This window comes from Dioscorea cayenensis, chromosome 8 (assembly GCF_009730915.1).
Source record: "Dioscorea cayenensis subsp. rotundata cultivar TDr96_F1 chromosome 8, TDr96_F1_v2_PseudoChromosome.rev07_lg8_w22 25.fasta, whole genome shotgun sequence".
Classification (NCBI taxonomy): Eukaryota; Viridiplantae; Streptophyta; class Magnoliopsida; order Dioscoreales; family Dioscoreaceae; genus Dioscorea; species Dioscorea cayenensis.
The window spans coordinates 21432845-21458300 of record NC_052478.1 but is presented as its reverse complement, the minus strand read 5'-3'; the positions used below and the strand labels follow the sequence as shown (position 1 = coordinate 21458300).

General features: G+C 32.8%; 3 protein-coding genes across 3 annotated transcripts; 1 reads left to right on the top strand and 2 right to left on the bottom strand.

The window, feature by feature from the left end:
* Positions 1-1955: 1955 nt before the first annotated feature.
* Positions 1956-4400, bottom strand: LOC120267393 (putative proline-rich receptor-like protein kinase PERK6). The gene is made up of 8 exons (XM_039275030.1): positions 4016-4400; positions 3360-3869; positions 3179-3265; positions 3018-3088; positions 2848-2924; positions 2603-2750; positions 2354-2515; positions 1956-2243 (listed from the first exon to the last, which is right to left on the bottom strand). Exons 1-8 carry the CDS (start codon positions 4398-4400, stop codon positions 1956-1958), a joined length of 1728 nt encoding a protein of 575 aa, XP_039130964.1.
* Positions 4401-5576: 1176 nt separating this feature from the next.
* On the bottom strand, positions 5577-6816 carry LOC120267666 (probable BOI-related E3 ubiquitin-protein ligase 3). The gene is made up of 3 exons (XM_039275337.1): positions 6636-6816; positions 6294-6510; positions 5577-6149 (listed from the first exon to the last, which is right to left on the bottom strand). The coding sequence occupies exons 1-3, from the start codon at positions 6674-6676 to the stop codon at positions 5676-5678; spliced, it is 732 nt and encodes a 243-aa protein (XP_039131271.1). The 5' UTR covers positions 6677-6816; the 3' UTR covers positions 5577-5675.
* An 8965-nt stretch (positions 6817-15781) lies between these two features.
* Positions 15782-17597, top strand: LOC120267392 (fe(2+) transport protein 1-like). Its single transcript, XM_039275029.1, has 3 exons — positions 15782-16405; positions 16485-16634; positions 17292-17597. The coding sequence occupies exons 1-3, from the start codon at positions 15782-15784 to the stop codon at positions 17595-17597; spliced, it is 1080 nt and encodes a 359-aa protein (XP_039130963.1).
* Positions 17598-25456: the final 7859 nt, after the last annotated feature.

The following is a 25456-nucleotide window of genomic DNA, read 5'->3' as shown; positions in this document are numbered from 1 at the left end:
ACTAATGTAATATAAATGAGAAATAGTCATAAAAGTAGTAGGATAATAAATACTGGAAAAAAAATTAGTTGCGGAATTAAAAATTTCCAAAAACTCCTTTATCATATAGCAAACTTCCCAATCATAATTAGTAATTCCAAGGTCGGGAAAAAACTCACGGCAATACATTGTAAGAATATCTTTGTAATCATAAGCACAATTCAACATATTATACGTTGAATTCCACCTATGAGGAACATCGGAAATAAATTTTTTATATTTTTTCCCCGTTCCACCCGAAGTTTGACAAGAAAAATCTTTTTTGCATTTTTTACAAATGGCACGAGTCCCTTTGTTTGGAATTTCAACAATATTATAAAATTGCCATACACCAAGTTCTTTTTTTATTGTGCTTGTTTGAAGCTTGTTACTCAGATGCTCCCATATTAGGGGATTCGATGAATGAGCTCGAGCTCGAGTTGTGAATAATCAAAAATTTTTGGAGTTGTTTTCATTAAAAAAATGGTGTATCGAAAGGAAAAATTGGGAGAGCCGGCTATTATAAAAAATAAAAAAAAGGGTTTAGGGTTACCTCAACCTTGATGATGTAAATTTAATTCGTGGATTTCTTGAAAATTCTGAATTGATGAAAAGGTGGGGGAATTGCTGGATTGATGAAACACTTGAGCCGAATTTGACAAACTTCAAATCTTGAACTTGAAGAGATTGAGAACTAAGAGAGCTTGGAGACTTCAATGCTTGAGAGATTAGAACAAGAATGAGTAATTTGGTGTGGAGAAATATGTAAGTGTTTGAGGGTATTTATAGGTTTTTTAAAATCTTCTAATTCCCAAAATACCCTTGTGAACTAGCCGTTTATTGTTGTTAAAAAAGGTAAAAAAGTAATTATATTTTTAAGTCTAAAATAGCCTTAAAAACTAGCCATTTTATAGTTGTTAAAAGGGCTACAATAGTCATTTTCCAATATTTAAATTAATTAAGAAAAAAAAAATTGGCGGGTCGTGCTGGGTCGGCCCGCAACGGTAACGTGTGGCGGGCCGTGCTCGGGCTAGCACGGCCCATGGCGGGCCACCAGGGCATGGCCTGGCACGGTACTGTAGTTGACCGTGCCAGGCCAGACACGGCCCAGTTTGCACCTCTAGATAGCACAATAAAAAAATGGATGCACAAAATTTTAATCTTAATCATGATATAAATAGTATTATTGTGCATCACTATAAACTATTAAACTCGATTTCTACTAGCACCCTTCAAGTAAAAATTTCTAACTCAGTATAATTTTTTGGTTACACCAACGGCTTTTGAGTCAATTGGTATCGGATCCCTTGCGTAGAGCGTTAGTTTCGGAAGGACCCGAGATCGAGCCTCATGTCCTACGCAAGATGAGGGCACGTGGGTCGGCGTTGAGCTTTGCCTCCCACACGTGTCTGCATCCCAGGTTCCGATGCTTGTCGCCTTTCTAAAAACCATTGCCGATCCCTGCAAGCTCTCCCTCCATTTCAGGGTAAGCAATCTGAAACCCCATGCCATGTCCTCCAACTATTTGATAAAATGCCAATGTGATTACTTGTGGATTGATTCATCTTTTTGCATTCTTAGTACCAACTTGATTTGAATGAGAAACATGTGAAACATGTTAAAGTTGTGAGCTTTGTAGAAAGGCATGGTGGAGTTGCAGTCATGGAATTTTCTGCACTTCCAAACTGACAGGTAACTTCTTGGTAGCTTCTTTGTTCTTGGTTCCTTTGGATTGAAATTTTTACGGATGTTCTTTTGTGCCGCTAAATTGATCGTATCTTTAATCAGCATTCATGAACAAAATGAGAAATTGTTGATTTGTTGCAATTGAGATCTCCTAGAAATCTAAAACTAATTGTTTACCATGAACTTAATATACATAGTCTCTTGTTTCATCGATGAAAGAATGAATTGAATTATGTATTTGTTTACAATGACTAGTGAGGTTTGTGTGGTTGGTTCCCAACTGGATTTAGCTCACCAGAACACACACCTTCACTGCTTGATATCGAAGGATGGTATGCGTGCCCGTTGATGGGTCCACTGTACTCACCACTGTACTCTGGGCTTGTGATTGTGACTTTTCTGAGTCGCTTCTTGTTTGAGTTCGAATTGTTCGAGCTTGAGTCATAGTCTGACCCTGAGCTGAAGAGCATGCTCGTGCTGTGCCTTATCCCATCATTTAAGTCCTCGAGTGATACGTTGCCTTCCAATGCATGCACAATCTGTAATATTAACAACCATTGATTTTTAGAGTTGTATGTTCATTAATATTATAAACAGAATATTCTGAAACTCAGAAAATGGTATCACTACACATTGCTAATTCCTGTACCTGGCTCATTTTCGGGCGCCTCTTTGCAGAATGGCGGACACATGCAGCCGCACATGCCACCATTCTTGCTAGTTCCATAGGGTTGTAATCATCGTCCAGACGTGGATCTACTAGTTCATCATAGTTCCCGTCAACCAATGCTTGTGACATTACCTGTCTTGCCTGTTCAAATAATCACAACTCAGTAAAACTTGCATTTTAATCTATCCACTCAAAAGAGTCAAAATCGAAGCTTTGTAGGACACTAACCCAATCCACCAGTCCTTCATCCATGAATGCATCTCCATCATCAACTGGCCTTCGTCCAGTTATCAACTCCAGAAGCATCACACCATAAGAGAAGACATCAGACTTCTCGGTTAGCTTGCCACTGGACGCATATTCAGGAGCCAAATACCTGAATCATTCGTGATACCCATTATTATCAGAAATATTTTTGTTTGGCTTTGACATTCAGATTGGACTCACGACTTGGAAAGAAAATTTTCACTCACCCAAAAGTTCCCATGACACGGGTTGAAACATGTGTATTATTATCTGAGGACAACTTGGCTAATCCAAAATCTGCAACCTGAGATTGTGATCATGTGCACTATTGATTATAAACCAGAATTAAGAATGTGAAAATCTTTGGAGTAGCTGTGTTTGATTATTAACACAATACCATTGCTTCAAAGTTTTGATCGAGTAGAATATTGGTTGATTTGATGTCACGATGGATAATGCGTGGATGGCCTTCATGTAGATGATATAAAAATGTTGACAGGTTAGTAACTGCCAGGAAAGTTTGGAAGATAATAAATAAGACAGTTTTTGATTACTCACAATCTTCATGCAGGTAAGCGATGCCTTTCGCTGATCCTATTGCAATCTTTAATCTTGTAGGCCACTCCATTGTTGGAAGCCCCTTCCCTGCAACACAAGTCATCCAAATTGTCTCACACCAAGCCATGATCACTAATTCATGTTTGTCAATATATTGTGACAACTGCAGAAAGAAGCTGACCATGAAGATGATACTCAAGGGTCTTATTAGGAACAAAGTCATATATCAGCATCCTCTGAGAGCCAGCAATGCAATATCCAACAAGAGACATGAGGTGACGATGGTGAACGCGACTGATGATATCGACCTCTGCTTGGAATTCCCGCTCACCTTGTCTGCTTCCGGACTTGAGCTGCTTCACTGCAATCTCTTTGCCATTTGGCAAAACGCCCTTGTGCACATAGCCAAACCCACCCTGCCCCAACAAATTGGCCTGAGAGAAACCACCAGTTGCCACCGCAAGCTCCTCATAGGTGAAGGTGCTCTTGATAAACCCCAAGGAAATGTTTGGGGATGGAGGTGGCAATGGTGGCCCATGGGGACCTGAAAATGCAGAGCTTGCCTCACTTCCTGTCATTATTGTGGACAGAGCCTGCGATTGCCATCCTCCTATCGGTGTGCTTTGTGGCAGACCTTCATTTCCATTCTGCCATTTCGGTTGCAGCACACTGGAAGTATAATAATCACTATCTGCAGACATCCATAATAAGAGTGATAATTCAATCAAATGCAGCTAGATTGTGAAAGTTTTGCACATCGGTACTTGAATGTTTGTAAAGACACAGTTATTGCATCCACAAGCTTGTTTTGAATTGCAAATCAATATGGAAAAGTACCTTTGGGCCCTGAATCTGCATAGTAGTGCATTGGATCATGGATTTTCTTCTTCTTCTTTCTGGTGCTACAGATGCAAGCAATTAGCAGTAAAACGATCAAAACTCCGACGCCAGCAGAAATTCCAATAACAAGGGGAGATTTCAAGCTTGGGTAGTTATTGGTTGATTCTGTACTTGGCTTTGTTGGTGACTTTTCATGTTGTTTTGGTGGCGGTTGTGCAAGATTACCACCATGACGAGGAGGAGAATGTGGCGGTGGTCGTTGTTGTGGTGGTTTAGACTTGTTAGAAGGGAATCGGGATGATTTGGGAGGTTGCACCTGAGACGTAAAATGTTTATCAGATGACAATGAAGAGCTCGGTGGCAGAGCATTACTTGAAACCATTATCTGAAGATCAAACTCTTCTTGAATGAAAATTCACTTGGAAGGATAAACAAAAGGCGACCGAATGATGCATGAATTCATTAGAAATTCAACACCATAGCTGCCGAAGATTAAATACATGAAATGGAATGTGGGCAAATAGCTTTGTTTGTTTGACAATGAGATGCATGAAGACCTGTTCATTGGCATGAGAAAACATGCTTGGATTTGCTATATTTGGGAGTTGGGTGTCATGAAGCAAGCTAAGAGATGAGTTAAGAGACAGCAAGAAAGAGTAAAAAGGAAAACTCATAATAAGAGGAAGGCATTTGATGAAAGGGTGTTTTTTTAACTAACATTGGGAGGTAGTTTAAACTTTCCCGCGCCACCGCACAAGACAACTTGTCACCTGATTTTCACGTGCAACGAGGTACCCAATTTAATTATTATTTTGGGATACTTATTTATGTATCAATATATTTTTATTTTACATATAATAGAAGAGTTATATCTATGTGTACAATTTTTATGTAGTTAAGAGATAATTTTATTTTTTTAAAATTATATATATATATATATATCTCAAAATTTCCACCTTTGGTTTCATGTTTTGGCCAACTTTACTCCTTGAACTCATAATATTATAATTACCAGATATAGCGATGGTTAACAATCATTTGATTTGTTTTTTCTTTTAAAAAAATTATAAATTTTAATATATTTTTTTTCAAAAAACTTCTTATAAATCTTTTTGTTTTAATCCTCACTTTCTTTTAAAATTCGTTAAAAAAAAATATTAAAAGAGTAATTATATTTTTACCAAATAGATTTTCTGAATAGGTTTCATGTGGATGTCAAATTGGCATCCATGTCAGTATCCACGTCATTTTTTTTTTTTTAAATTAATTTCTCTTTAGAGCAAAGGATTTAGAGTTTAGGGCTTAGGATTTAGGGTTTAGTATTTAGTATTTATTATTTAGGGTTTAAGTTTTTAGATTTTTAGGGTACAGATTTTGTAGTATTTGGATTTAAGATTTTAAATATAGTTTTATAATTTTTTTAAATATTTTTTTTTTTAAGAATTTAAGGATTTTTAAGGTTTAATTTTAAAGTTTATATATATAAAAAAATAATGACGTTGATGAGAATATGGATGGCAAGTTGAGCATCCACTTCATCTATTCGGTAAAAATATCATTTAGTAAAATAAAATAATTTTTTTAGTCAATAAAATTGCTAACATTTTGTTATATCCCAAAATTCAAAGATCAAAAGAAGCATTACAAGAAGAAGAATTCATAGAGACATATTAACAAACATCTTGTCGTCAATCTCAGCTCTACAAACCGGGCAACCAACAACGCCGGCCGCGCACGCCAAGCAAACGCACAAGTGCCGGCACGGCAACACAACCACTCCAACCTCACCCACACCACATCTCCTGCACCTCCGCCTCCATTTCCCTTCTTCCTCTCCACTCCCTCCCAACCAACAAGACTCCACATCCTCCTCCTTCGCCAGCACCAGCTCGAGGTTTCTCTGAAGAATAATGGCGGCTGTTTCGTTGCTCTGAGCCACATCTCTCCACACCTGGTTTTCCATGGCGACGCTCCTGATCTTCTCTTCTAACGCCCAGTTGAACTTGTTTATCATCTCCATCTCTTGCTCCTTTGCTCTCATCCTCCTCATCACCATCTCCTCCATGCCTTCCATCACTTCCCTCATCGCCGTCTTCCTCTTCTCCTCCATCTCTTTCCTCATCTTCTCCTCCTGCGCATTTCATCGAACACCTTCAGCTCAAGAAAATGTTTTCATAATTCCAAACTTTTCAAGGGGTCAAAGAGTAAAAAAAAAGAGAAACTATGAAATAATTTCTCGTTATTTAAAGGGTTAAAGTGTGAAAAAAAAACTCACATAATTAACGAGGAGGTAATCAATATCAAGCCACTGTTGATGTAGCCGGAGAGCCACGTCATCATCTCCGGCAAGAAACGACAAAACATCACTATCATCATCTCTTTGTCGTTTTCTCACCGCCGACTCGCCGTCACCGCCGCCGAGAGAGTTCACCGGCGGCGCCATAAAGCTTGTTTGCATGCTGTTGTAGTTCTCTATGACACTCATAAACTCACTACCAAATTACACCAAAAGAAAAAACAAGAAAAAATTATATTAAAAAAAAAAACTAGGTTAATTTAATTGAATAAATGAAAGAATGAAAGGATTAAAAGAAAGAGAAGGAGGTGGGAGTGGTACTTATTTGAGAAGAAGAGAAGGTGGTGAGATTCATTGGCCATGAATGATGGAAGCTAGCTTTGGTTTTTAAGTTTGGTGTTGTGTTTTTCTCTAACTTTAATTTGTAGTGGAGGAAGTGAGGGAGGGTTTTAATGGTTATAAAGAGAGAAAAAGGAAGAAAGAAAGATCAATGAATTGAATTTTGAGTGCACTATGTTTTTTTTTTGGCTCTACAATACTCTTTTCCTTCTGTTTTAGAGGTTATATATTTTTGCTAATTTTTATTTATTTATTTTAAAATTTTGTAAAATATTAAATTTTTTTCAAAATTTAATGTATTATTACACATCCTAATAAATTATATTTAATTACTTTTTTTAAAAAAATATACTTTAAATAACTATAATACCATAAAGATATTATAATTTTTATAAAATTTAGATTATTAACTAGCAAGTATATTGTTATGTACTCGTCAGGCCCAGTGCATAGATAGACAATTAGAGATCCACCAAACCCAACCAGGTTCCACACAAGGGTGGGATCTACATCCAAAAAACTAATTCAAAGGTGAGAAATTAGCTCCGCTCTTATATGTAGATAATACTTTTTTAATTAGCCGATGTGGAATTAAAAGGGTTTATTACATATATTTTTATACTTGTTTTTGTTATGTATAAATTTTAAATTAATTAGCCATGCCTACCATGAAAGAGTAGTACTTTCTCCCGTTGTTTTATGAGTGTTCATCTTAAATGGTTCACGAAAAATAAATTAAAAAATAGTATAAAATATAAAATTTTATGTAAATTTAGCTTATCTTTCTATATTTGATTTTTTTCATAGATAAAGTTGTCCATTTAACATAACAATGATAGAGAACAATGCATGTAAATAGGTTGATAAACTTAAATTTAAAAATTAATTTTAAACATGTGAACAAATAATTTTGGATATTAAGAATCTCTGGAAATGAACAATTATAATGAGATGAAAAAAATAGTTTGTTTCCCTCCCAAATGGAAAATTGAGGGTTGAATTCTCTTCTAATGTTGAATATTAAAGTTATATATGATTTATTTATATTTATAAAAACTATATATATATATATATATATATATATATTTCAATCGATATTATGTATATGGTGCCTTAAATACAATGGATTCATGATTTTATTTTTGTTAATAATTTTTTATATTGAGATGGATATATTTTAATAGTGTGGCCCCAAAACATATAGTTGTGGCACACTTATATATTCCATGTCATTAATCCGAAAGATATTTTTATTTCTTTCTACAATTGTTGCGGCAAGATGTCATGCCCTTTTTTTCAAAAAAAAAAAATAATAATAATAATTTTATTTTATTTCTAAAAATTTTTAAAAATCTATAATAGTTCGTTTATTTTTTAAAAATAAAAATTTTAAAATCACCACAAATACAAAAAAATAAAAATATATATTTTTTATTATAATTGTTTAATATATTTTTTAATATTTTTTAGGACACATATTAAACACATCTCTTTAAAGATACTATAACAACAATAAACTATTCCCATCTATCCAGGGTTGATAATAAAAATCTTTTCTCACATTTTTTCTATATCAAAAATTTAAAGATTAAATAAATAAAGCTTTGTTATATCATTATTAAAATTTTTGTTAAACACCTTAATTTAAGTCTATCTTTTTCTCTTCCACTAATTTTTAACGAGTTTCCACATTTTTTTTTATAAAGGCATCCATAGATTGTCTAAGAATATACTCATATTATTTTAATCGGATTTCTTAAATGATGAGTGGGAGTTGCCACCCTAAATCTATGTCCAATTGATTCATTCTTTAAATGATTTTTGTAATAAAGCCTGACATCCATCTTAATATTTTTATCTTAGTCACATTTTTTTACTATGCTATCTTTTAATAGCCTAGCATCCTAACCCTTGTATCATAACCGGCCTAACAAGCATGTACTTATGATTACTTGCATAATCACATCCATTTTAACTAAACTTCTAATGATAGAAAAACAGAAGAAAAAAAAGTAGTGAAGGAATAAGATAACCATGTGTGAAGTGTTTGTGCTTCCTCCTTTGAAAGGTCCAATTAGATCAAGAACCTTGACTTTGTAGGCATAAAAAGAACACCCTTTTGATTTCTTTTCTCTTGTATATATATATATATATATATATACACACACACAACTTAAAAGTTATAATCTTCCACACATCCCCTCTTACTTTGAACCTTCACTTTTAATTTCCTTTACTTTGTATCTATCTACTATTCTTCCCACTTACGTTGGTGCTTGTACTCTTGTCCTTTGAACAACACAAAAGAATCATGCATGACTTTATTTGGAACCTTATCTATTATCTTGCATTCAAACTTGAAAGCTAGTGTTGGATCAATTATATCCTTAAAAAAAATAATAAATAAAAAAACAAAGAACATGTGGAAGTTTTGTTGTGAGACATTAATTATCACTAAAGTGGGCAATTTGGTTTCTCAAAGTTTCTCTAACCACGTATACTTTGTATCATTTTCTTGTGGTGTGAAACATGCTTTAGTTGTTCACTTTGTGCTTTCCTTGCATGGAACCCACCTAACACTATCTTTCTTAGTCCTCACAAATTCAAATTTTAATGCACCCAAAATACCCCCTTAATATTTTAATACATCCTTATATTTATAAAATATATTTTAAATTAGTTAAAAATTTGAAAATTACTATTTTATCTTTATTTAGCATGAATATAAAAGATCTAACTAAAAAAAATCATTCATCCCAGATTTTTTTTTTAAAAAACCCACTAATATTAGCTAGTGTGAGCTACGTGGGACGAATGTGGAAAAAATGTCACTTAGGTCTTGAATAGCTCATATAAACTTGCTTTGTTATATTTATGGTCTTATTATAAATATTAACTAGCAAGTTTATTAGTAGGTTGATTTAAAAATAAAATAAAATAAAATAAAAGCAAGAAACCATAAGATAATAATTTCATTAAAAAAATTATAGGATATAGTTTGGAAAAAAAAAAGAGTTCCTTTTTTCCCAAAATCAGTGGTTGTTGTGTTGTTTTCCCGAATGGCTCCTCCTCCATAACCAACATTGAAGGTCATTCTCAACTGCCACCCATTAGAGAAATATATATGATAGGACAAGAGTATTATTGTGGTCCTTCCATAGCAACTACATCACAACTAGTTTGAGATGAGGCATTATTCTATAACCCTAACTAATATAATGCATTCATGTTATTTATTTATTTATTTAATGGTTCGCTATCGCAAATTAAAGGGGTATATTAACAATATAACTATCCCTCATATATAGAAAATTATTTGAGTGTTAAACTTTATATTATTTAGATCTCAACAAATATTAAAAGTTAATTAAAGAAATTTAATTGATAAATTTGTCAAAATTGCATCGATAAACTAACTTAATGAGACGACAAGCGATTAAGGTATAATTTAATATTTGATTCTCTCATAATTCATATAAAAAAGTTATTTTTGTACTCAACTAATTAAATTTTTTATTGCTTTGATCTAAACATATATCAAAAGTTAATTGCATTGATGATAGCTTATGAGGGAATTTGGTTGAGTTTGAAGTGATATATATAAATTAGATTTAGATGCTAATGGTTTCAATGGTTTCAGTAAACTGAATTAGTTACATATATAATGACAAGTGATTAGGGTTTGGCCTACATGAAGCTTAGACAAAAAATATGACAAAGACCCAGGGAAACTTCCACCCTTTTCATATAACTTTGGACATAAACTTGCTAATTAATAATCTTATGAACTTATGCTTGATTCTTATTTCTAATTGACCTTGTGTATGAACATTCATATTCATGTAGGGACTTTGATAAAGACTTGATGCTTTTTTTAAGTCTTTGATAAAAGATTTGATGCTTTTTATGTGCAAAATAGGACCCACTTTAGGTGAGCATGCATATATGTTTTCTTTTTGTTCCACTAGGACCACTACCATGCATCTCTATCAATCCCATAATTTTAATTATGATTCTTAATTTCTGACATATATATGAACATATACCTTAAGTTAATTTTTTATTAACAAAACCTTAAGTAAAAGTGAATGATGGTATGATAAACAAAACCTTACGTTTAATTAAAGTTTTAAATTAAGTTAAAATATAATATATAGTTTGATTATGGTATATGACTCTATATAAACCACTTTATATGCAAATTTATTACGTGACAATTTGTGATAGTCCAGTTTATATGTACAACGAGACAAATTTATTTCACTAAGTACTTATCCTGATAAATATAATAGTGTATAATAGTTGCCTCTCAATCTCTTTATTCCTTGTGACAATGAATAATTAAAATTTTGAAATTTAATGGCATTAACATGTGATGAATTCATATGATTTGTTGCTAACAATATATGCTTTTAATCATATATAGGATCCAAACAAGCTATTAATAATTGTTAAAATATATTAATTATATTATTAGTCCACACGAAAGTGAAATGAAGAAATGAAGATATATTATGTATATGGCCATGTTTGGACTGTCAACATGTTGATGTTGTATATATATATATATATATATATATATATATATATATATCTATTTACAATATATAAATTTCATTAATTATTTATAAAATTTCTCCATATATTAATTAATATTCATATTTAAAATCAACTTTAATTAAAAAGGTTCATCACATCAAGATTTTGTTAGTCATTCTATAACAATACAAATTATTTATTAATACTAAATGCATGGCATTCGAGAGAAAAATAAAAATAACAAATTAAGTGAAACCTCAAAATCATGATCTATTTTTTTTTATTTAAAATTAATCTCTCATGCCTAATTCTTCTTAATATCAATGACTTTCTTTTAAACAACATGATGCAAATATATTTAATAGCATCATCGACCGGAGATCAAAGAGAAAAAGAGAAAATATAAATATATATATCGAAAGATAAAAAGTTGAAATGTAACTTTTGCTTTATCATTTCCAAAGTTACATGGAATCCACTACTACTAAATGCTTCATATTTGCCATGATATATATAAACTTTGTTATAATTGTTAGGTCCTTCACCAAAGAGTTCTTAATTCAACGGTATTAATTAGCCTATTGCGGGAGATGTGGTGTAGCACTTTTACATGCATAGACAGATCCCCACTGTCATTTAGTCGTAAACAGCGAGCTTTGCCTTGTTCAAGCTGGGTGCTATTTAATCGAGCTGAACTCGAGCCGAGCTTTCTTGAGCTTCATTTTTTTATGTTCAAAGCTTGGCTCATTACTTATTTTAACCGAGCTCGAGCTCTAATCGAGCTTCTTTTCGAGCTTCATGCTCGAGCTCAACTTGTTAAGAAAAATTCGAGCTTAGACTTAGCTAGCTAACTTGATTAAGGCTTGACTATTTTTTTTATATTTTATTTTTTTATTTAGTAAACTTATTTAATGAATCATTATCAAGTGTGACTCAACTCGATTTGGGTTTGATTATATTAATAATTGTTACAAATAAAATTGTAAATGATACTAATAAACGAGCTTTTAATTATACAATAAACGAGTTCTTCACAAGATTTAATGAGCCGAGTTTGGTGGTGTTCAAGCTTGGCTCGTTTATCTTATGAGCTCATTTAACTTAATGAACTAGTTGACCTGAGCTTTTAATGAGCTTAGCCTTCGAATAGTAGTTTATAGCCCTATATGTGTAACTCAAATTGACAACAATGACATAGTCACATATACACCTTAATATACATATACATATATATAATGTAATATATATATATATATATATAAACGAGCTTGTTCATGAGCTTGGTCACGAGCTTTGTTCGCGAGCCAAAACGAGCCGAGCTTTTGGCTGCTCAAGCTTGGCTCGTTTATTAATCGAGCTTGAAAATGATGTTCAATCTTGGCTCGTTTACAATATGAGCTAAACACGAACGAGCCTTTATCGAGCCGAACACCGAGCTACTCACGAACGGCTCGGCTCAAATACACCCCTACAGTGTCATTGTCGGATTTAGGGGGAGGGGGGGAGCTTGAAAATGATGTTCAAGCTTGGCTCGTTTACAATATGAGCTAAACACGAACGAGCCTTTATCGAGCAGAACACTGAGCTACTCACGAATGGCTAGGCTCAAATACACCCCTCACTCGTCATTGTCGGATTTAGGGGGGCAAGGGGGTGCTTGAGGAACCCCTTGGCCCATTATATATATATATATATTCATAATTATATATATAATTAAAATATTAATCATTATAATTCATTTGAAAAATGCTACTTTTTTTTTTTTTAAATTCTACTTCATATTATTTAAAATGAATTAAATAAAAATAATAAAATTTTTATGTTAAATAAATTTAATGTTGAGTGATAATAAATAATATAGCTAGCCAACATAATTCCTCAAATATTTTTATTTTTAAACTTTATATATAGATTTTTTTTATTGAACTTATCAATATACAATTATCAATATTTAGGATATTAATATAAAAAAAAAAATAAAATCCTAAAAAATGCAATTGCTATTGTAAAATCTCTAAAATAAAAAATAAAACATTACAAATCTCATGGATTGGTGAGTTTTTCTCTTTGATCAATTATCTCCAAGTTTATGTTTTTTTTTATTATAAGGGATTTATTGTTTTATTCCTGTTTGTTTTATATCTAATTTAAATTTTTTTTTAATTTTTGTGTGACTACTTGTTGTGTAAAAGTATTTATATTTGTTGAATGATTGCTAGATATTTGTTAAATATTTGTTTCATTATAAAAATTATTGTGAAAAAATGTTATATACTTGTGATTAATTGTTATGAAAATTTTAATTATTCATTAGATTAATTGTTGAATAATTGTTGTATTTAATAATTGATTTATATATGAATTTGTTTAAAGTTGTTTTTTAATTGCAGTATTTGTTAATTTAGTGTTTAACTAGTTGAGTTAATCACTAATTTTGTAGATATGATAGTAGTTTTACACATAAACCAAAATTTTTTTACCAAAATGTTTTTAGATGGATATATATTTTATATTTTTTAAATATTGATTATTATAATCTCAAGTTTGAATTAATAGAATTATTTAATGTTTAAAAAAATTTTAAAATTTAAATTCAGCACCCCTGTAATTTTAATTCTGCTTCCGCCACTGCTCAGTGTGAGTACAAATTTACAGCTTAAAACTCTGTGCAGCTAAATAAAAGTGAATAAACTAGATAGTCAATTATGAGCCCTAACTAGCTGCGTTGGTGGCACTTGTCCACATAATAATAATAATAATAATAATAATAATAATAATAATAATAGGTCTTTCATGTGATCATCCAGTAATTGAACTCCTCTTCACTAAGTTTCACATTAAAATTGTTTCTCTTTTCTATAATGCTTCATTAACTAGAATATATATGGACTTGATCTCATTGCCAAACAACTCCCACTTGATTCCTTAGTCCATTATAAATATATATATATATATATATATATGGTCTAAATTAAATTTTTTCGATCTTTTGAAGCTAAAAGCTTTGAACTTATATATATATATATATATACCCATCATCTAGGAACGTCCCTAGATTTCAAATCTAGGGATGTCCATAATAGCCATCGGATGGTAATCTGACGGCTTTTATCATTATGAACAGTAAAAAACCGCGTTCTACAGTGTTGTACAGTGATCATAAACAGTAAAAAAAAGGTGTACAGTGACTATATAGACAATCAGCCATTGGATGATAATTCAACGGCTTAGATTTAAAACGTCCCTAGATTTCAAATCTAGGGACTTACCTAGATGATCTTTTTCCATATATATATATATATATATATATTCAAGCTTTTTGATGTGGGAGATTAGCATCATGATTAACCACCATCACAAACATTGTTTTGTTTTGTTTTTTTTAGGGAAAAAAAGATTGTTTATATATATGAAATAAATTAAAAATATTTAAATAAGAATATAAGAAAAATAATATAAGCTTGAAGGCATATTTGGGTATAACTTGGAAAAAATAATTTAAATAAATATTAGAAAAAAACATAACTTATTTGCAATTCTTAGAGCTCGAGCCTACAGAGGAAACGCCACGTGGAGTTTAAGATTTTGTTTTTAAATTAATGACACGGATCTTAAAGTTTCGCACGTCGTAAGCTGATCGCTGCTGATGGCGTTGAAACTATAAATTTCGTGAAACAACGAATGAAGGCCGTCCATTTTAGGAAAGGCCTCATCAGGACCGTTCAATAAGGTCAATGATGTACGACCTCGTGCCACGCACGTTACGGCTTCGTACGGAACGAGTCTGCACGTGCTCGGCTCGTGCAATTTAAAAAGGTCATGTTTTGTCCCAAATTGCCCTTGCTTCGGGAAACGCGTTCAGTCTTACTTGGTTTTCTATTGATTTATTATTATTATTATTATTATGCTCAACCAATGAGAAGAGCTTGATTCTTGTTATAATGTTTTGTCATATATGGATTATTTATTTATTTTTATAAAATTGATTATTACTGATATATCATTATAAATATACTCTTTGTTTATATATCTATATAGGTATGAATTAGTTTTAAAAGTTTTATAACAATATATTCATACTAAAGTTTAATATTCGAATAAGAGAGTGAGATGATTAGCTTTTATTCTAATTTTTTTTGTAACTTTTCCTTGATAAATATTTAAATAAATATAAAGTTTTATAAGGCTATGAGATTTTCAGTACCTCATCCATTATGCTGATTAATAACCATAAAAAATTAATTCAAAAATTTTGAAAATATAACTTTTTTGAAGCAATTACTATATTCTTCAAGTAGGTACCTCCCACCCATTATCTTTTCTTAAAAAATCAAAATTAAAAATATTATCTCATGAACAGACATGCCACCATACACTACTAAAAAATACATTTCATACAAAGACAAAAACAAGGGCCATTTTTGTCAACTACCTGTCACTTTCACAACATTCACATCTACATGAAAGTCAACGCCATGTACGGCATGAACTAAACCTTCCCCATTCTATAAAAGGTCAACCCAAGTACAATTCTGTCTCAAACAAGTACAAACTTACTTAAATAACTAACAAACTATCATCTCTCACTCATGGCTACCAAACTCTTCTATCTCCTTCTCATCCTCTCCTCCACCACCTTCTCCCTCGCCTCCGATGAGGACAAAGCCATCTCAACTAATTGCAATGCCGGCACGGCCGGAGAATGCTACAATAAAGCCGAATCAATGCGGCTTAAGCTCATTGCCATACCGACAATTTTAATTGCAAGTATGATCGGAGTTTGCCTCCCACTCTTTTCCCACTCCATTTCCGCTCTCCGTCCTGATCGCAATTTCTTTGTCCTTGTCAAGGCATTTGCCTCTGGCGTAATTCTTGCCACTGGCTATATGCACGTGTTACCGGACTCTTTCGATAACCTTACATCGCCGTGCTTGCCGGAAAACCCATGGCGGAAATTCCTTTTCGCAACTTTTGTTGCAATGCTATCGGCATTGGCGACATTGATGATGGATTCATTGATGATGAGTTTTCACAGTAGGAAGATGGGAGGAAGAGCCAATGCCGAGGTCTCTGACCTCGCAAGCCCCAATGAGGGGATGCATAACCCTAGCCCCAGCCTTGGCCACGGCCATGGCCACAGCCATGGTTTTCAAGCAAATAATAACAAGGACTTGGAAGCCTCTGCATTACAAAGAAATCGTATTATAGCTCAGGTATTAAAATTCTATTTTGCTAACAAAAATAAATAAATTTATTTTTATTTAATTAATAATAATAATTATTATTTGGTAGGTTTTGGAGATCGGAATTGTGGTGCATTCAGTGGTGATTGGATTGTCAATGGGGGCGTCACAGAACCCATGCACAATTAGGCCTCTTGTTGCTGCCCTTTGTTTCCATCAACTCTTTGAAGGAATGGGACTTGGCGGTTGTATTCTTCAAGTAAGACTAAAGTAAATAAATAACTAAGTCAATTCAATGAAGGAAGACCAAATTAAGAAACACATGCTATAATGATCATGCTTAATTAATACCATGTCCATTATTTTTAACTAAAATATTATTAAAAATATTTCGACAAATAGAGGAGTTGTATATTAGGTTGGTATAGAAGAAGATGTGTACGTGGGAGGGTGGGAGGATTAAAAGGGAAAGAATAAGATTTATAACTAGTTGAAAGTATTACTGCATAATGTTCAATTTTAAGTTTTTAATTTAAATAAGAAACAGTATGTATGTGCTCGATCAAGTACCATCCATTATATTAAGGTTGGAAAGGACAAAAAGTTTATATTATATGCCCAATTAAAAATGGATATCTTTAAATTTTAAATCTTGTTATGTCTTTGGACTAATTATTAGATTATAATCTAACGACTGTTTTTTATGTGATTTCTTTTTTTAAAATTAATTTATTTAACAATAAAAAATGATATGCATAATAGCTATTAAATTTTAATCTAATAGCTATCGAGTGGAGATCTTTATACTTCAAATTTAAGACGTATGTGGATAACCAGTCCTTCATTATATATATATATATATATATATATAATGATAAAATATAGCATAAAATTGATGCATCAATTAATTTTTCAGGCAGAATATGGGATGAAGATGAAATCAATATTAGTGTTCTTCTTCTCCACAACAACACCATTTGGGATTGCACTTGGGATTGCATTGTCAAACATATACAGTGATAACAGTCCTACAGCTCTCATTGTTGTAGGACTACTCAATGGAGCATCTGCTGGTCTTTTGGAGTACATGGCCCTTGTTGATCTCTTGGCCACTGATTTCATGGGTCCAAAGCTTCAAAACAGCATCAAGCTCCAACTTTGGGCTTTTCTTGCTGTGCTTTTAGGTTCTGGTGGCATGTCCCTCATGGCCAAATGGGCTTAAACATTAGTATTAACTTCAATATATATATATTGAATCAATATCTCTGGTCCAGGCTAAAACAGTTAATCCCTTTAGTGCCCCAGTGACACTGAAGATTGATGATCATCATTACCCCTCCTTTGTTATTGATGCTTTCTGAGTTCTTCCTGTTTAGCCTCACTTCATTTGTGGATTATGAGGCATATCCATGAACAGGTTACTTGTTGGTTTGATGTATTAGCCTATTGTTTGTCTTTTCTGTATTTGTGTTGTAATTTCATATTATCTAAACTTTTATGGTATTTATATTTCTCTTTCTAGATATGTATATATGTATGGATGAGTGAGTTGTAATATTATGATCATTATGTTATGTTTCAAGGATTTCTAAATTATTTCTACTTGTATTTTTATGTTGAAAATATAGACTTGACTCAATTAAAAATTTATTAGAGGGATTCGATTGCAAAATTAAAAAAAAAACTTAAAATTTATTATAATTTATTAAAATATTAGATTATGAAATTGGGAAGTTATAAATATATGTAATGCAGTTTAAAACTTTAAATAAGGTAAATTTAGACGGAAGAAAGAGAGAGCTTAATAGAATATAATAGTCACAGTGGCAATAGCTTAACGATAAGACATTTGACTCTCATAGTCCCAAATGAGAGGTTTAGGGTTCATCTATGGTACCTTGTCCAGATTTTTGACCTCTAGTCTCTTTTTTGCAATTTTTGTGCATGTATTAGGGGTAAAATAGTCATTTTGCACTAGTGTCATCCTTGCATGAGTGCACAGTAGGTTATGTGTCAAAATCAGCAAAAAACCAGGGGTAAAAAAGTCTTTTGCACCATTTTTCATTCTATTTTCTCTTATAAGGGCGTTTTGATAATTTCTCTTTTTCTAAAAAAAGATAAATATTGAAAATTGGAATGAAAGGATAAAAAGCAACGTGGTTTCTCCTCCCTCATTCTTTTCTTCTTCTTCTTTGTTTTTATTTTCTTCTTCTTCATTCGGACGAAAACCCATTTCTTTGAAAAAAAAATTCGTCGGTGAGCTTTTTCTTTGAATCAAAGCCTCAAACTCCTTACTCCCAAGCTCTTGAGTGTGGTAAGGCTTAGATCCAAGGTTTTTCCTTCGTATTTTTTTTGTATTTCAGTGTTTTTGAAATTTCCGAAAATCCTATAAATAAACCTTGGTTTGAGTTATTTTTGGGCTCAAATCGAAGCCAATATTGTTGATATTCATTTGTGTGTATGTTTGTTAAGAAATTTTGTGTTTTGGTGTTGTAAATCGACGAGCTGTAGCAAATCCGAACTTACTATAGCACCGAAAAACCTTGGCCTTTTCTTGTATTTCTTTGATCCAAATCGAAGCCCTTCTTCCTTGGAATTCATTGGAACTTGTTTTACTTTGATTTGAGGTCGTTTGAGTCCAAAAATGATGTCGTTTTCCCTCTAAAACCCCAGAGTTACATGTTCGACATGTAACCTTGCATTCACATGCATTTTGGTTTCCATTCTTCTGTTCATTGGTTCTTGGATTCCTTATTTGATTCTAGGTGGCGAAGCTTCCTCCCAAGGGAAGGAAATTGCCAGCCCTGTGAGCGTGTCTCAAGGCAAGACGATTGGTTCAATGAGCGGTTTAATTATTAATACCATAGATTTAATAAGAGTATTATAGTATTTCTTTATATGTTTTATATCATAAATTTGATGATAAATCCGATTTCGCTTGTTGTATATATATATATATATATATATAGATAGATAGATAGATATTTTGAGCATGGAGTTATTTGACCAAAATGATTCTAGTATACTTACGCGTATTTATTTTGAAAGAAACATGTTTACATGTAAATGTATTTACATGCAAATGAAATATGGATTGATGTATATTTCCGTATTTACACATCATATGCTTGATTCCTCGAGTTGGAATCGGAAAGAATTGCATTTTGGCATTTGGATTTTGATGGTGACAGCGGACTTCAGTCCGACACTACAGTGTGGGGTTCCACGACCCTGCCTAATGGGAGGCGGTGTGGTCAACCCTGAGTTTACTCTGGTCAAGAGGTGCACGAAGCCATTGATAGGGAGTTTTTTATGTGAGAAACCCGGGGTCACCACACGGAAATCTCAGTGGGCAACACCAAGGAAGGCAGTATTGTGAGTTTTAAAAGCTTAAAACACCTTGGTGGTCCCGTAACTAATCGCGGTCATGATTACCTTGGGAATTGTTTGAGGCCAGCATGTATTTTGAGCGGTGTTCAATGCGTTGGAAAATGTTAGTGGATGCAGGATATGCAAATACTCCAAATTTTATTACTCCATACTGGGGTGTGAGGGACAGGATTTTGAATGTTATGAATTATTATCAAATGATTTATTTTTACATATATAAATAAATTATTTATATAATTAAAAATAAAAAGCTGAAATGACCACTCTTCAGTTTTAAATTGAGGATTTATTTAATTAATGAACTAATATTGTACGTACATACACCTATAATCATTTCATTCAATTAACTAGGATGATCCAGTTGCTAATAAAACAGAAGCAAACAAAAGAGTAGGTAGTTGAGGCATTCCATTAATGCATAACTCAATTGAAACATTATTGAGTTGTTCCCTCATTTTCAGATTAAACAAATCCATACAACAAATAAAAATTTAACTTCTTATGATCATAAAGCAATACACAACAAGAAAGAGGAGTCATAGTGCTTCACTGTTGTGTCTTATCAGATTATTCTAGCTTCTAGTCTAATAATTATTTACCAAAATAATTCATAGGTTAGGTAATTTTTTGAGAACTTAGTACTACTTTCCTAATTAGTATTAGAGAAAGCTGACTTTGGTAAATGAACTTTATCTGTTTAGTAGATAGTATATCTATTTCTACCAGAAATACATCTCATCTTGATCATTATTAAGAATTCTGGGTTCAATGAAAGACTGAATTCAGCTTTTCAAATAACATATGGTTATAAGTTTCAACACTAGAATGGAAATCCAATGAAAAACTAGACTAATAAAGACCTATCAAACTAAAAATTATGCATTCATATCTTTATTTAAGAACAGAGTGCCACTCTTCTTCTGATCAACAACATTGTTTGATTGCTCCTTAGGGATCATGGAAGGTGAAAACCCATCAAGACTCATCGACTACAAGCTTGCTAGACCAAATTGTCCTCATCAAAACAGTAGGGCAAGCTCAAACAAACTCACGGCTTACGTCAACAATGCCTTCCAAAACTTAAAACCCACTAATCACTAGGGCTTCAAGAATCACAATAACAAGATTTAAAGCCTGAGATAGCGAGTGGCGAGCATAATGCCACTAAACCTAAATTCATTGCTTGGAAAGCAGAATTACAAATCAAAACTCCAAAAAATTCTATTTTTCAACTCGATGATTTTCAAAGAATTGACTAAATTCATGCATACTCTTTCTTCAGGTGCAGAATGTAATTAAATTCCCAAATCTTCACCAAATTATCATCTTAAATACCTCCAAAGTTCTATTGGGCCCAAATTAAACTCACGTAATCTTTAACTAAATCCATGCATAATCTTTCTTTTAGTTTTATCATGCAATTAAATTCCCAAATCATCATCAACATCCAAATATTTCCACCTAAATTAAACCAGAGCAATATCGAAAAAAACTCATCAAACTTTTTACTCTTCCCAGAATGTATTCAGATGAAACACCAAGTTGTTGAAAAGCACCAAACAACCATTTGTGGCTTTAATTTCACAATAGTACCAAGACAACTAGATAATAATCACACCCCATAATCACAACCATGAACACACAATGCAACACAACACCATCTCGCAAACATAATCTTCAAGAAATTAGTTCAAATCATGCAAAATAAAAACCATTTTCATGTCAAAATGTACAAAACCACTCTCATCCCCAAAAACAAAAATCAAGAAAAAAAAGCATGTCAACAACCAGAAATTCAAACCAACAAACCGTAAAAAGTGAATAGAAAAATTAGAAAGGAGAAGCTTACAACTCTATTTGGGGTGCAGGTTGTGAGAGTGAACTTCTGATCAGTCTGGTAATCCTTGTAGAAAAGATCTACAACCAAATCCAAGCCATTATTATCAAACTCATCATAACTTAACACTTCACTGACTCATCATCTCCTTGAACGGTGGCGGTCTGTGCAAACCTTAGCGCACGGCGAAGACTAGGGTCCGGTGATGCTCAGCAGGGCAGAGAGCGGGGCGATGCTGGCAGTATGCTGGGGGAGGGAGCGAACTTGGGTTTGGCACTGAGGTGTTGGGGTCGGATCTGTCGGAGAAGGATGAGAGGATTTGGTGAGAGGAAGAGGGCTAGGGAGGGCCAAGGGTTGGTTGGGAAAGGAAGAAGGGAAGACACGGGTGTTTGGAGAAGAAGAAGGGAAGGCCCAAAAAACAAAGGAAAAGAAAAATCGGGTTCCTCTCTTTTATAAATTCCTATGGAATTTATGTCATTCCATGGTAATCTAATACTGCAAAATCTGGTGTCTAAACAACTATTATTATAGTTTCCTACGTAACATTAAATTCCATATGAATCATCACTATTCCTATGGAATTTAGTGGTATTCAAACATGGCCTAAATAATAATAAAAAAATGTGTGTGAAGTAACTTGTTAACATAATTAAAAAAAGAAAAAAGAAAAGAACCAAGTTGCACAGGGATCGTATTCTAAGTTTATTTTTTAAAACAAAATCTATAATTGGTGCTCCATTAAAGAATTGTCAAGGGACATTCATGTAGAATGATACACCAGTTACAGTGGCTTATCAATCACGTAAGATTTTATTAATCTGGTCAGACGTCACATGGGGCGATGAAAGTCCTATCACGTGAGTTTAGAAACTTCAATAAGGTCTAATTGGGTTTTTCTATTATGTGTTTGCTTTTGTGGTTCAATCATCTTAGAGGTGGAGAATTGTGATGTTCGGCTCCTCTTTCACTCTCTTTTCTTTTCTATATGTGGTAGAATGGAAAATGGGCTATTTGTAATATTTAGCAACTTTGAGGGGCTTTCTAAATAATGTTTTTTAAGCTCCATCTTTCAATCCAAAATTGTGAGAGGAAGGAGTTAAATTGAGTGCTTCATATCCATCCTTTTGTGAGAGAGATTGGGGATTTGGAGCCTCCCCATTGTTGTTGGTTTCCACTTCCATCTTGTATTGCTTCGTTTCTATAGTGGATTTATTGCTTCACAACCGCCCCACGTAACTCTTAGTGTTCTTTGATATATTGGTTGTTTCTTGTGATATTAATTGTTCTTGTATGCTTTTTCTAATAGGTATTTTGTAAAGCTTGTACATTTAGGTGCATGACAAGGTATTACTACAAGGCATGCACACAAGGTGTTCGATGAAATATCTATGAGGACTTAGCTTGCCATTTGATAGTCTCCGCTATCTCATTACACTCACAAGTGGTATCAGAGATCAATTTCATATCAAAGACACATGTTTGTTTTCTATTTTGTCAAAGATGTCAACTTTGGAAGTACACAAGTTTGATGGCAATGGTGACTTTCGGCTATGGCAAGTCAAGATACACTCTATTCTAGTTGATAAAGCTTGGATAGTGTGCTTGAAGGCGGTGATCCAGACTTGTCAAATGATGAGATGAAGAAGCTAGATAAAAGGGCATCTATTTGGACAAGTCACTCTTCAGTCTATCTCATGATGCGCTTGTTTAGGATGTACATGCAAAAAAGGACTTCTATCAAGCAATATATTGATGAGTTCAATAAAGCGGTGCTTGATTATCAAAATTCTGGAAGCTCTATGAACAGGGGTGCCCCGGGAGGGGGGCAAAGGGAGCGGCCCTCTCCCCCTTTTCTCTCTTTTTCTCTCCCTTTTTTCACACACACACACATTCTCTCTCTCCGGCTGCCAAAGGGAGCCGCCCCCGCTTCTCTCTCTCTCTCTTTCTCTCTCTTTTTCCACACACACACACTCTCTCCCCTCCCCAGGGCGCACGTGGGCACCGTTGACCCCCTCGCCCCCTCTCTCCCTTTTTTTCCTCTTTCTCTCTCTCTCTCTAAGTTTTTTATTTTTATTTTTATTTTTTTAAATTAATTTTTTTACAAATTAATAGATATAGTCTAAAACAACCAAAAGACTAATATTTTAATAGTTCTTAGCTAGATCTCTAGTTCAAAACTCATTAAAGTAATAATGGTAATGAGTCGATGTCGGTCCCTTCATACCCAAGCTGAGAGTGCGTGATTGGATGATTAAATTTCAACCCGTGCGCAAGGTCCTAATCTGTACAGTGCTTGTCCTTTTTATTAAAAAATAGTCTAAACCATAATATTTTTTTAAAAAAATATTATCAAAATTTTATTATTTGATTTATTAATATTTTATAAATTACTTTTGTAGTATTTTATAAAAAAAATCTATGTTTTAGTTTTTTATTTTTTACAAATGAATTTATATAATATATAAAATTTACATTTATTTAATATAATTTTTGTTAAAATTTATGGTTTGAGATGTAATTTTTATAAACTAAACTATAAATTAACATATAAAAAAATTATAAAATTTTTAATTAATTAATTTTTTTTTCTAATTAGCCCCCCATAGCATTTAATTTCTATCTTCGCTACTGTCTATGGGCATGGAACATTTGGCTATGAGGACTTAGCTTGCCATTTTGATTGCTTCCGCTACCTCATTACACTCAGTTTTCATACATAAGTACAATGGTTGTATGCATATTGCATGATTCTTTTATCTTTTCTTGGTTAAGGTTCTTGTAAAGATAATAAGGCTGGTCCAAAAAGACGGACTAAGAGCTAGGTACTAATTAAAAGAGTATTTAAAATATTTGTGAATATTAATTTTATAAGAAATTTGGTGTAGAGCTTAGTGATCCAGACAAAAGATTCTTGGGCATATTGGTTTACTAATATTATTAAACTTTTTTTTTTGTTTTGGTGTCTTCATTTTTTTATGATTTCAACAGTAAGCATTAGCCACTTACTTTCTCAGTCTTCAGCATTTTTTGGCAAAATGATAAGATGATCATATAGCAATGTTTCAATATTTTTAAGGACAATCCTGATGGAGGATTTGTTTAATTAACAGGTGCACGCATGTTGTTGTCTTTATTTTATTCTGCACTTTCTTGGCAATTTCATTCTTTTAAAACAAGGTTTAACTGATCATACTGAGCTAATTTTTATCCTTTTAGTCAACCCCATTATTGTTGTAATTAAATTTCTTCTTCATGACATTATAATGGGAATTAATCTTTGGAAATTGAAATCAACCTTTCATCATGATTTTGGCTGTGACTTGAATGATGCAGCCAAACATATATAAAGGAACATACATTGGATAACCTATTCTTTCATTGTTAATGTTTGTTCAGGCATTACACTTTCTCCTGAGTGTTCTTTCTTGCTTTTGTTATAACATTTTGTCCACTCTGATTTGTTAATGATATTTTCAATCCTATTCAAGTAATGACTCCTTAGTGATGAAAATAAACTAAACAGGACTTTTAGAGTAAGATTTCTCCACCTGGCTTTTTTATCTACTGCCCTTGAATCTCTTGGTGTAGGGTATTTGTTTTAGGGAGAATTTGAAATTTAACCCTAAAGCTTAAATGAGAGCACAAGCTAAATATATTGAGGTATTAACTCCATGGTTGTCTATATTCTTAATTTTTTTATAAAATGAGAGACACTTATGACCTATTTGTTAAAAAAAAAAATTCTCCACATGAGATATTGTACTTGTTTTGACATTCTGAGACTTCAAAACCCCATTCTAACTCCATAATATTCTTTACACATATCCTGCAGTTGCTCATTGGTTTGCTCATAT